The following is a 13,390-nucleotide window of genomic DNA, read 5'->3' as shown; positions in this document are numbered from 1 at the left end:
CAGGTGTAATTAATAGCATTAATAATGGCCCAGTTACATTTAGCGTTGGGTTTTCCATGGCACATTGCATGAGCAAGTCATTATGGCCCTTCTGGGACACTTACATTTAACTGAATCATTGATAATGTTATTACTTCTACCTCTATTTTTCCTGCAATGACAAATCAAAAGGTCTGCAGTAAAAACAAAGGTCAAGGCTGTTTAACCTGCTCGTGGCCCCCACGTAAAGAAATTAAATTCATGACACTGGCATGATTTGGCATGCCACTGGGCAATGTATCTGTGGTGTTCAGGGGTTTGTAGCGAAGCCCTTCCAAATCTGCCTTACTATCACTACATTACTAAAATGAAAGAAACAACTCATCTCCCAATGCGTGTTCTGTTTTTATCAGCAGATGAGAAGAAGATGGCTATTAAGCACTTGTTAACATTTTCTCTTCCCAAGGCTATCCCTGGGTGTGTCACTTCCATGATTCTGTGGCTCAGGGTGCTCCTCGTGGTTCAGTCAGTCAACAAGTTAATCTTTGAAGAGTTAATGTGGGTGGGATGGGCTGGGAATTGTGGGGGCAGCACCCCCACCCCTTCTTGCTGACAGAAAGCTAACCAGGTCAGTGCTTTAATTCGAGTCACAGGGGATACAATTACTCTCCCACCATGACATTCATCTGCATCTCTATAGTGCGAACGGCTGCGCACGGCCATGTGCACGTGAGCATTATAACACGTCTCTTTGGCTCTGTACTGAAGTGAGTAAAAATGCATTGAATATTCCCATTGTTTCTAAATTCATTCAGAAAATATTGCCTTGAGTGCAGTGCATCAACTTGAAAGCTATATGTTGTCATGTGTTCTGAGAAACTGAGATGAGGGAGAGTGAAGAGTGTGCTAAAAGACTCTGTAATTCGATTTTGACTCTTCTTCTATATCATCACTTGTACATTAGAAAGTCCCCCCTGACTTTTCCACAACCCTTCACAAGAAGTGGTAAACCTTTCCATCCATTATAATATTCGACAATGGTATACCTTTTTTATTTTTCTTTGTAAATTATATGCTCTGTGTGTTTCATTCATTTCATTTTCTTTCATCAGCGGTTTATTAATACAACTGAATTTACATTTTATCCTAATTGCTTACAAATGCTTCTACAATTTGCCAAATCAGGATACACAAATAAATATGTGGCAAGCACAGGGATTTAGGAGAAGGAATTCTGCTTTGCACTGTAATATGCAAACAAAAAATCAGTCCCCCATATGTGTGAGCAACAGCAAAGCAATGGTTTTTCTCCCATGTCATATCTTTAATTAACAAACACAAAGATAAGCTTTCTGTCTGTCTGTGCCATCTCTTCTTTATCTTTAGCTCTCCTCTGGATGCGCTTCCTGTGAACACAGCAGAAAGGGAGATCCATAACTTGTATCATCAAATGTAATATTGGAACTCCAAAGAAAGCTGCCATTATTAATAAAAATAAATTAAAAAAAGCCCACAGAATCCACTTTCTTGGGTTAGCCTGTGAATGGTTTCATGCTCATGATAAGAACCTTTCCCTCCCGCTCTCTCTAAACTAAAGCCGCTCTCTGTCACCAGGTACTTTCTCGCTCTGGAATGTTTTTCAGCCGTTCGAGTGCTCTTTCATGAAGGCCAGAGAGGTATTGAGAGGGCTTCAAGTTTGCAGCGGAGTAAAGATCGGTTAAATTAGTCCACCTCTTGCTCAGATGCTTCTTTTATTCTGTGGGTCAGTACTTACCTCCCTGTTTACCCACATAAATTGTTCCCTCTCCCTGCGCTCTGTCTAAGCTCTTTCTCCTACACAAGTGTCTGTGTGCACTGTGAGAAAGAGGGAAAAGGAATTTTATCAGTCAGATCAGATATTCTAAATGCTGTACTGATGGAATAAGTTAGACTAAATCATAGAAGAGTTCATGATCCGGCTGCTTACATACCACACAGACTGAAATGAAAGGGCTGCAGCTGGAGCCACAGCTTCTACAACCACTTACAAAGCAAAGGTGACATCTGCTGGCTAAAACAATGAACTTTTTACATGCAGATTTAGACTTACTTTTACTGCAGTTTTTTCTATTGTAGATTTAATGACATCAAACCTGATCATCATGAAACGTGTTACAGATAATTCTATTATTAAATAGTTACTTTATAGTGACTCTATAATGTTTTATTCAAGGTTAAATAACATGTGTTTCATCTTTCCGGTTTAACTAACACACCCCCAGCAAATGGTAAAGACTTGATAAAAGAGCCACTAACAATTGTAGACTTGAAATATTAGTATTATCTTTAAATCTTAAAATCAGTTTGTCTGTTTGTGTGAAAAAAAAAATTAAAAGGCAGAGAGATCTATTATGAGCTTACATCATTTTTAAAAAAATCAAATTGAAAAAAAAGTCTATGTATCTCTTTTTGTATTTAATATTTCCTTATATAAGTAAAGCGATTCCACAGACAATTTCCTTCTTTTTACATCAGCAGTTATTCTTGCCCGACCTTGAATGCATTAAGTATTTCCACAAAGGATAAGATGACGTACGCAGATGAGTTTGAAATGCTTTTGTTTTTCATAATTAAGGGAAAGAAAGACTTGAATAAAAGTATGAACATCTCTTTTTCTTTTAAAAAAAATTACAAATGGATGGTCTGATATTTGTTTTTCCCTTTATGACACATGTTAATGCATAATCACACATGAGCAACACAGTCAAAAAGTAAATGATATTATTATTTCTTGTATAGATTTTATATTTCACGACATGTAATATAGAGCTAGTTAATTGCACTGTTTGAATCAACATGTTTGTACCATAACTTTGCTTTAGTTTTACTCACCCCCAACCCATAAGTATAAATTAACTTACAAATAAGTCTTTTTTTTTCGCACATTTGTCATTATTACTATTAAATAATAAAAGTCATCCCTAAAACTGATAATCAAATTACCTGATAAGCAACATATAACGATAAAAAAGAGACTGAAAGGCTGCTGCACTTTATGTCTTTGAAATGACTAAGCAAAGCTGACCCTGCAGAACTTTAATAGTGCAATAACAAGAACTGATCTTAGAAAGGATATGAGTACAGAATAAGTCCTCAAATTCTGTTATGGATAAATACTCAAAACTAAGTGGCACTTCAAATGTGCATAAAAATATTCAGTATCTCCAATTCTGTAACATAAATGCACAAAAATAACTCTAACTGGATAACATTTCTAAAACCTTGTCATGATTCTTGTGAAATCAGCCACATTTAGAGTGTGTCCATGCAGCAACTACACCAGAATCAGATGTAATTTTTAACATATTTTTTGTTCTTTATTATAACAGGAGATTGGACAATAAAGCTAGTAGAAGACAGACATTGTAATGAATAAATAAAATCTACCCTGCAGAGCTTAAGTTCATATACAAGGATAAATATTCAAAACTATGTTGCACTTTCAATATCTGTAATTCTGTAACATAAACAAAAAAACCCATCTCTGTCTCTGGCTAGATCAAATTTTTATAAAAACATATCATAGGCTGTAACAGATGACACACACATGTTTTGCTAAACCGCACAGTTAGAACACAGTTAGCGCTGAAATCAGGACAAAGGGGATGGTTTAACACTGGTTTTAAAGCCAAATGTAAAATAGTATTTGAAGACACGGCAGAGAGTTTGATCTCTGAGGCCGTATATGAGCGGGCTCAAGCACTTTGGGAATATGATGAGACCCACAAAGAGGACGTACTGAACATGAATAGCCACATCAGGAGGCACTTTCAACATCATGCTGGGGTTTATCATATTAAACAGGGTGGAGGTGAGATACAGCCACAGCTGAAGCAGATGTAGCAACACTGTCTTGGGTGCCTTATTGGTATGACGCCCTCTAGATGAGGCTGACTTCACAGTGATCATGATTGCAGTGTATGTATAGATAATAATCATACTCACAAACACAAAATAGAGAATGGTGAAGGCCATGTTTAAAGTCACATAAACTTCTAGGCGAAAGACGCTGTTTCTGATGCAGAACGACTGCATAGGGAAGCTCGTATTCTCCATCCTGACAAACAGGAAAAGTTGTACGAAGGAGTCTAAGGAGGCCACCATCCACATAACGGCAATGGCTTTACCCGTCGACCTCGGCGTGGCAAAGCTGGGGTGCCTCAGTGGAAAACAAACTGCAACATATCTCTCCAAAGACATCATGGCAAGGTTGAGAGGAGACATTTTAACAGTGACGGCCGCAACCAGTGAGACAAAAACACAAACATAGTTGATCATTCTGACCATCATCACGGCAAAGATGTAAAGCATCATAGTCAGCAGCAGCTGCACAGAGTCACATATGAGCAAATGACCAAACAGGATGTACCGGGAGGACTCTAGTAACAGAGGCTTCTTCAAAAGGGCAAACATCATGATGGCATTTACATACAGGAAGAAGAAACATGGCAACATAGACAGCGCAGCTTTGACTGAAGTCTGAAACGGCAACGACTGGAACTCGGCTGTTGTGTCATTCATGACTGCAGTTTCGCACCGTGTCTGCAAAGGCATGAAAAACACAAACACTGACTGATTTTTAATATTATAAACAATTCTGAAAAGTGTAGTTTGTGCAAGATGATTCTGTCAAATATCACAAAAAAACGCATAATTAAACAGCATCAAAGTGAGAAATATGTGCCAAACCTAGATGGAAACTATGAAGTTATATGTTTTGTAGACATATTACTTACATGTCACCTGTGTGGTTTGACTTCATTTGGCAAACACGTTTTGGTGAACAAACATGAGGAAAGAAGAGCAGCCTGTCATGTCCTTTTTATAGGTGAGCCGTGTCCTGACATCACCATCTGTGTCAGCTTCACAACCACTCAACACTCTGCATTAGCTGTGGAGTGAAAGTTTGGCCAGGTTGTCTAACTGATGTTATCTTTTAATCTACTTTTTACTCCACTTACCATTAAAAGATATCACAGAGTTTGTTCTACATTGTGTGACCTTCACTTGTTTTGTATATATTTCTCTTTGTGGTATATATTTCTCCTGTGTTGTTATTTATTCCTGCTGTCTTACCATTTAAATTTTATTCATGCACAGTTGGTGTGGAGCACCCATAATTTTATTGTACATGTACAATGACAATAAAGGGCTCTTCTCTTCTCGTGACATTTTCCTGTTTAGGGAACTGTGCAGGAATTAGATATCCATTTTAACATATTTTGTTTTCTTGAAATTTTATTATTATCATTCAAAAAGAGCATGGAAGAAGACATGCAGCAAATTACCTGGGGGGCTCGGGGTGATTATACCCAGACCTCTGTTGTTGCTCTACAGCACACAAACTGCCTGCTCAACCCAGTGAGCTGCACCAGCACTCCAGAATCAGATATTCTTTTAATAGGCAATTTAATGTGAGTCATTAAAGAGATCAGTGATGCTGTTTGAGTTTTCTCTGTGAATAGTTGATGACACAAATAGCCTGAAAAGGGAATCACACGTCAAACATATATTTAATATGCCGTTTGTGGCAGCAGATATGAATTTTAAAAACACATTTCTTTTTTTTCTTTTGGGTCTAATGCTGCTGGAGGCTTGTTGTTTTTAGTTCTTTTTGCTGACAGCACTAATGTCCATGTATCAGTATCACTTCACTCTTGTTTTTCATAATAAGATGATTCACCTAGACGATAATAAAACCCAACTGGATCTTTTCAGTCAGATTGTAAGAGACAACAGGTAACTCCAGGGCATTTCTTCATGGATCCTTGATTAATGTACATTATGCTTTTAAAGCCAATAGAGAACAGAAGTGCAGTGTAACACAGATTGTAATTTTCTTTTCTTCTTTTCTAAAACAAAGCAAATAAAAAATGAAACATAATTTGCTGCGCCCATAAACTTTGCCCCAAGCAGCCATTATTTTAGTCAAATGAGTCATCAGAGAAGCTAAGTCAAAGAACAAACAAACAAACAAAAACCCAAAACAAAATGACACTAAAAACTAGTTTTCTTATTTACTTTTGTGGCCCAGGCCCACTGATACGTGCTCTATTTTGTGCAGAGGAAAACTGTCTTGAAAGCTGGGCCTTAGGTACAGCTCCAGAGGACAATGTTATATCATGAGTGCCCATTACATTAAATCTAGTGAGCTTGCTGGGCTCAGTTCTGCACTGTTTGTTGAAGGCAAGCAATATAAAGGCATTTTACATTTGTTTATAGCAGGGGTCCTAAAGATTTGATCACACAGTGCCAATTCAATGAGCTAATGTATTATTTATTTGCTATTATTTGTAATGTCTGTTCAAAGGAGTCGTCAATTATGTATGTATAATTGAACTCAAAGTAGAAATGTCATTACACTACAAAGTGTGACTTTTTTTTTACTCACATCAGGTCTGTTTTATCCTTTGAGGATCATGAATTGTGTCATATTGCGAGATTAGGTATTAAACACCCTGGCCCATCAATACATTGGACTGATATTCACTATAAGGTAATATCATGTAATATAGTAGAGTTTTATTGATAGAAGGAACCAATTTGTTGACCCCGTTTCAGCATTTCAGCACCACTGCATCATGGACAGCTCCTGCATATTCATGAGGCTGTAGTTGTGTAACTAACACTGACAGCGAAGTTGTTTTTTGCCGTTTTCTTCTTTTCTTAAAAAAAAAAAAAAGCAAATAAAAAAATAAAACATAATTTGCCGGGCCCATAAACTTTGCCCCTGTTGGGAGCGGTGCACGTCAGCTCTGTTTACAGACTGATCACAAAATAATCTCAGAGGCTTCAGCTCTTTGGAGGACAGTCATTATGGGTCATTAATAATTCAGGTGTTTATACTGCACATCTCTGCAACATATTTCTCACTCTGATAATTCACTGAGGGACAATTAAAAACCTTTTGTTATTCCATGGAGTGTATGAAGGACACGAGGAAAAAAAATGTCACCTTTTTCATAAAGTTTAGAAACTGCAGCCAACCTTGGATTTTTAATCTGCAGAATCTCAGACTTATTTCCATATCTGTGATGATTTTGTAAAAGAAATGTTTAATACAATTTCATACTGCCACTGATCCGGCTAATTATATACATGAGCTACACATGCTTCACAAAAAATAATGATGGGAATGAATGCCATGGTAATATCATGAATGATTGTACAGCATAAATCTCTTATCCACACGGGCTCAAATGTGCACATTTTCTCTATTAATATTTGGTTGAACCCGTTGGCTAGTTGGACCTCAACTACATGCTTTTGGTAGCCATCAACAAACTTCTGGCGTAATTCTGGCTGGATATTTTTACCACTCTTTTTGACAGAAATCATTTAAATTTTTGGGTTTCTTGGCACAGGCCAACTTCTAAATGCAGTGGACATATTTTCAGTAGGGTCGAGGATACTTACTGTTAGCGTGCTTAATCCCTTCCAAAACAAATTTTAACATCATTTTCCTGCTGAAACACCCAACTGTGTCCAAGAATCAGTAATCTAGCTGTTGTAAACTGTGTGTTGAAACATTGCTGGACAAGAGCTGAATGTGCCATTCAGGCTCTCACAAACTGGGGCACCTGGTCAACTTACTTCACCTACTGGATAAAAAAAGTAACAACCAGAACTCACTCAGAACAGCAGAATGTTCTAGTAGTTATTCTAGTGTGAACAGCGTAGAAACGATAGAAAACTAGAATAAAGTACAACATGCATATTAACACGCACATAATAAAAGACTGGGTGACACTACTGGCTGCATCCATCTTTAATCACTGTTTAAATTCAAACATTAAACACACATTAATAATGATGCAATCACTCAAAATAAAACAGGAGAGCATTACAAATCAGAAATTAAAAAAAATATAAACAAAAAGGAAACATACAAGCAAATCTGATGATTTAAAATAAAAATAAGGCAAAGCAGAAAGGCAAAAATATCAACATGACAAAAGCATAATAATAATAATAATAATAATAATAATAATAATAATAATAATAGCAGCTATATTTTCCTTAATTGGACAATGATGTTGATGAATCTTGAGACATTTCTTCTACGGCTGCTGGCTATATGTAGACGCAAAACTGGAAATTAGCTGCAGAAAAAGATAAGAAAAATGGAATGAAGTAAGATGAGGTGAATTCTTCATGTGTCTCTACCATTACCATTTATTCCAGCCTCTCTGACAGGAACAAGCAAGGATCAATTCCTTATCAACCAATTTAAAAATCTAGATTTTTATTGTTAAAGCAGAACTGAAACGATTATCATATTATTCTACATATAATTAATGCATCTCTTGGAAATTTAACAACCTCATTCCTTAGTAGTGAGCTCACTTACCACAGGTATCCCTCCTTAAACTCAGTGAATTTGTGCCGAACCATAAATGTTGCTAGTGCATCTGCTACCTAGCAACAGATGTCAGAGGAGCATGTTAAAAAATTGAAAACAGACATAACAACATGCAGCACGCATACATAAATATATAACGTTATGGGCCTCTGACAGTACATGAGTACAGTGCCAGTAAATTCGGGTAAGAACGCTCACTTTCTCAGGTGCATCCTCGTGAACAGCGTGACCGCACTGAGGGAGGACCTGCATCTGAAACTTTCCTGCAAACAAATAAGATTTTTTTTAAATGCGTGTATTCTTACAAAAAAATTGCAAAAAAAAAAAAAAAAAAAAAAAAAGGGAGAAACAATCTGTGCACTTTACCCTGCATCTGTCCAATGGTAAGATCTTTGTCAAGCCTGTCCACTCCTGTACAACGAGATAAGTCAGGCGTGAAACTGTGCAGTCAGTGTGTCTTGTCCTATTTAAACTACCAGATATTTGAGAAAAAAAAAATGAATAAATCGAACCTGCGAGAAGGAGCAGTTTTGGCACAGGCGTGGTGAGAAAGAGGGCAGACAGACCCTTGAACCAACCCTCCCAATATTTTTCTGTCTTGGAAAGCTCTACTCTCCAGGTGAAGATGCTCTCCTTTTTAGTCTGTGTGAAAGAATTCAAATACTCTTTTATAGCTTTCAATCTCTTTCCAAAAAACACTTACAGATGACAAGAGAAAACTAAGAACTAAGAGACCAAACCTCCTGGTCATCCTCCTTTGCTCTTTTCTTGCTGGATTCTTCTTCTGCTTCCTCATCTTCCTCTTCTTCTATAATACCTTCACCAATGCTATTAGACACCCCTGAGCTGCTGGTGGATTCCTCACATCTGTAAAAGTCACAAGAGAGGAAATTGAAACGGTCAGTTAAAGCCACAAACCCACACAGAAAAAACTGCAGAGAAGAGGGAGCCCAGACACACTTTTTCACTTGGCCTCCCATGGACACCCGGGCTGACTCGATGTTTCGGATCTGGCCACTCTTCACACTGAAAGGAAAAAGGTGAAGAACACCTTTAGGCACTTGTATACAACAATTAAGAATTGAAGCTCTTCAAGGTAAGGAACTACAATGAACAAATACATAAATAAAGCAAGTTATTTCAGTGTGCTTTGGGCAAATAACACTTGGCACAATTTGCAAACTAAAAGACAGAATATATATGCATGATGTAATCTAATCAAACAAAAAGATGCAGCAGTGTGGCTCACTGTTTAACATTTACCTCCACTCAATCGCATTTTCCAGAGATTTAAATGTTTTTGGCCGACTTCTGAGGAAATTCTGCATACTGTTCAAAGCATCCATTGCTGTCCCTGAGTGTTAACACAAACAAAATTATTTAACAAACCCACAATTAGTGCTTATGGCATTTATTAACAATATTCAGCATAATAACTTACATTTTACATCATTAAAAAAAACTAAACAACTAACAACATAAAATGAAAGAACTGACGAATGCTCTCATAAAAATCAATGAGAGCATTCTGTATTGGAAAAGACCCAATCATGTGATCTGCTCATGTTGTTGCACAGACTCGTGCACACAGTTTTAAGTGTTTAAGTATACTCATTGTTTTTCTTTGTTCCCAGTATTGAGAGCATTGATTAGCATAATATTTGTTCAAGTGCTCTTAGTAGAACAAGCCAGTCACTGATCAAATTTGGACTGTTAATGAAGTTGTACTGACATGTGACTTTGCCCATTTGGAACAGAAGAACAACTTGTGGGGAAAGAACTTTGGAAACCCGATTTTGGACAAAGTCACCAAACCTCTGGTGCCTTTGGCAAGGTGATTCTATAAATAGAGTTTTTATGTCCTGGTGATCATTTAAGCCATTTTCAGTCTCCTCAGTCATTTAGGTAAGGGCCTCAAAGTAACTGCCCAAATAAGTGACCTGAGGCGTTACCAAAGCAACTCGCAGGATTCGTCTTTAACGACTTTGGAAATATGCACTTATCTGTGGAGCTTACCCTCTACAACGTCAATGACGCAGAGACCAAGCAGGGATGGTATATGATTGGCAGTGGCAGTGTGAACTGCAATGGCCCCTCCCATGCTGTGTCCAATAAGCATGATTGGAGGTGGGTTGTCTCCGTAAAGTGCCTCCACCACTTTGCCAATATCCCTTTGGGGAAGAAAAAAAAAAAAAGAAGAAGCAAGAATATAACCTGTCAGCCTGTTTTTCAGTTATGATTGAAACTCTAATCAGGAAGCTTGTAACTACTTTTTACATTTTACACCGCAATCAATAATCCAAATGTTAGCCACAGGAAGTCACCACACTCTTCCCACGTTTAATGAGCGGTGAAATCAAAACTTTCTTAATTAAACTCATGCCTGCTGGATCATCACCACCTTCTGTGGCGTCCCATATGTTCCAGTGATGTAAACCCAAGAAGCAGATGTTTAAAAACCATTCCCACAAAAACTGTGTTCTCTTAAAGACTTACTTCGCCATCGTATCCGCAGAGAGATCTTCAGGATTTTTCACTTTAGTGTCACCTGTAGGTGATGACAGAGATTTAACTCATTTGTTCCATATACGCTGAGGCAAAGAATGCCATAATCCTCTAACCACGTGCAAAAATAAAAACTTGCTGTGTCCTGCAACCTACCATGAGCTCGGAGGTCCATAGCTACCACCCTGCAATTAATCCTGCTGTATATGATGGCCTGCAAGAACATAGATAAAAATCATTTCAATTAAATAGATCACAGACGATATGTTGACATAAAAAAAATAGCTTTATAAATATTCTGCCCAACATTGCTGTTAACTTTAATGTAGACTGCTAACAGATCGTAAAGGGTCTGTAATAGTTATGAAGCTCACAGTGAACACCGCCCAGGATAGTGCAGAGTGGCCTCCTCCGTGAAGCAGGAGCAGGACAGGACCATGGGAGCCACTGCAGTAAATTCTGAAAATGTTCACAGTGGTCAAAGAAATACTAATTGAAAGAATAATGAATTAAGCAGATGCTCGTCCAACAATAATGCACATTAGTCTTCTGCATATATTCTAGTCATATAGCACAATGATATCAGGAGTTAAATCTGAAGACTTGGACCCAAAGTGTGTGTCATTCATGCTCAATTTCCTCTTACAAACTGGAACAGCAGTCAAGGATATATCTTTGCCGTTTTCATTTTCCACCACCACGTCTTCCATGGTTTCAAAATACTGACTCCAGGGCAGAGGAGAGAAATCTCTCTTACGCCCAGGTCTGTAAAAAAAAAAGAAGAAAAGAACAAAAGTAAATAAGTAACTGAATCCATGTCTGATGTGATTCAACACTGCAACAGGATTGTTAAACTTTGTAGAAGCAATTGAAAGACAAAAAACCCTCCAGACTAAAAATAACTCTCCCCTTCTTTTCACATCATCAAACATTGCAATAATAGAAAAATAAACAAAAAAACAAAAAATGTAATAAAAAAATAACAAAAAACAAAACAGAATTTTCAGACTAAAAGGATATCCTTTTAAATTTTAAATGCTAACACGCAAAAGAGCCAGGCTAAATCAATCAGTGGTATGTAACACTGATTATCTAAACTCTGGTAGCAGATGCAGCTAACCTAGCCGGGCTAAAGCAATCAGTTAAGCAGTGCAATTCAGTGACAGTGTAAATATACGATTACACTCCCTGGCTTTGGGAATAAAAAAAACACAACCGGCGTGATGGTGCACACAACTAAACGTCACGATAAAAAAAAGCTGCTAAGATCCTAGCTAACTCACCCCATTTTCATTTTGGAGCCAGACTGAAAACCACCTGCCATGGGAGGTCTGGAGGCTAACAGGTTCAAATGCAACTGTTTCTCCATGTTGTCAAAAGTGAGGCCGGTCTTTGTCAGGAACTCTTTGATGTGACCTTCTCTCGCTTTCGCAGCATATGATTTTCTTCGACACCTACACCGATGTTAGCCAGACATTGGTTAAACTGCGTTTGCCTGGCAAGCTAACGGCTAGCGTTCTTCTTCTGCAGCTGAAATGACGGTCTCTTTTTCTCAGATGATTGACGCAGATTATTTCACAGCATCGTCGCCATCTACTGGCTACAAATTCAACTGCAATTCAAAAACAGCTTACACTTCATAGCTTTCAGCAGTTCGGAGTACCGTGAATGAAAGTCAAACTCTTTACACTAAAAACTGAGACTGATTATTACGCATGTCAAGTGTAAACCGAGTAAAGTATAGTAGCGTGATGGCTAGCGCTGTCAGTTTATAGCAAAAAGGATGTGGGTGTAAGTCCATCTGCCCCCTTTGCAGACTGCATTACCTGGCCTCAACGTACCGCGGCCTCAACTTAAAGACACACATGTTTGAGAAACAAGAGATTTTTTAACTAGCTGTAGATTTGAGTAGTTGTCTGCCCTGGGACAGACTTGTGCGGGTTGTATCTCCCCCTCTTGCCCTGTGACAGCACGAAAAGCCTTAATCCCCCGTTGTGATCCCTAACTGGATAAATGGATGAAAATGGAGTAATGGGCAAAAAATGTAGATATTTTAATTCCACCCATATTTTTGGTCAGCTAAATTCAGGTAATCTTATTTATTTATTTATTTATTTTTGTAATACTAAAGCTGTTTTTCATTAACAATGGGATTATGTTAACAGAACTTAAACATGCTGTTTTATGTTATCCTAACTTAATATTCTTAGCCTATTTTTATGTGATTTTAAATAATAAATAAACAGTGTAGAACTGTTATTTCACTTTAGTTACTTAGTGAGCAGTAATGTAAAGGAGTAATGTAATTAACTGCCTTCTCAAATTCAACGACACAGTTACAGCTGCTGATTCTCTAACTGGATTGTTACAAATAACATTGACTTGCATTAAACTTTTGTTGCAAGCAGTGATTCACTCTTAATAAACATCACTGGGCCTGTATTGTTACATTAAGCAGAGGTTAACTTTAGTCATGAAGCCCAGCAACCCACTGCATCTGTGGCG

The 13,390-nt window shown here is 37.7% G+C and overlaps 2 protein-coding genes across 2 annotated transcripts; both read right to left on the bottom strand.

The window, feature by feature from the left end:
- Nucleotides 1-3,609: 3,609 nt before the first annotated feature.
- LOC134635342 (odorant receptor 131-2-like) lies at nucleotides 3,610-4,539 on the bottom strand. Its single transcript, XM_063484734.1, has one exon. The coding sequence runs from the start codon at nucleotides 4,537-4,539 to the stop codon at nucleotides 3,610-3,612; it is 930 nt and encodes a 309-aa protein (XP_063340804.1).
- A 3,232-nt stretch (nucleotides 4,540-7,771) lies between these two features.
- Nucleotides 7,772-12,426, bottom strand: ppme1 (protein phosphatase methylesterase 1). Its single transcript, XM_063486355.1, has 14 exons — nucleotides 12,169-12,426; nucleotides 11,557-11,650; nucleotides 11,260-11,352; nucleotides 11,042-11,099; nucleotides 10,877-10,928; nucleotides 10,397-10,551; nucleotides 9,644-9,734; nucleotides 9,341-9,406; nucleotides 9,121-9,247; nucleotides 8,893-9,022; nucleotides 8,747-8,791; nucleotides 8,579-8,643; nucleotides 8,369-8,436; nucleotides 7,772-8,120 (listed from the first exon to the last, which is right to left on the bottom strand). Exons 1-14 carry the CDS (start codon nucleotides 12,252-12,254, stop codon nucleotides 8,117-8,119), a joined length of 1,134 nt encoding a protein of 377 aa, XP_063342425.1. The 5' UTR covers nucleotides 12,255-12,426; the 3' UTR covers nucleotides 7,772-8,116.
- Between the last annotated feature and the right edge of the window lie 964 nt (nucleotides 12,427-13,390).

Source organism: Pelmatolapia mariae, linkage group LG10_11, assembly GCF_036321145.2.
Source record: "Pelmatolapia mariae isolate MD_Pm_ZW linkage group LG10_11, Pm_UMD_F_2, whole genome shotgun sequence".
Lineage (NCBI taxonomy): Eukaryota > Metazoa > Chordata > Actinopteri > Cichliformes > Cichlidae > Pelmatolapia > Pelmatolapia mariae.
This window is presented reverse-complemented; position numbering and strand designations above follow the sequence as displayed.

Coding starts and splice junctions, on each gene's coding strand:
- ppme1 (XM_063486355.1), bottom strand. CDS start 12,254: ATGGAGAAACAGTTGCATTTGAACCTGTTAGCCTCCAGACCTCCCATG. Junction 11,100..11,259: donor TATCCTGGGCGGTGTTCACT/GTGAGCTTCATA, acceptor ATGTTCTTGCAG/GCCATCATATACAGCAGGAT. Junction 10,552..10,876: donor TCTGCGGATACGATGGCGAA/GTAAGTCTTTAA, acceptor TCTTCCCCAAAG/GGATATTGGCAAAGTGGTGG.
- LOC134635342 (XM_063484734.1), bottom strand. CDS start 4,539: ATGAATGACACAACAGCCGAGTTCCAGTCGTTGCCGTTTCAGACTTCA.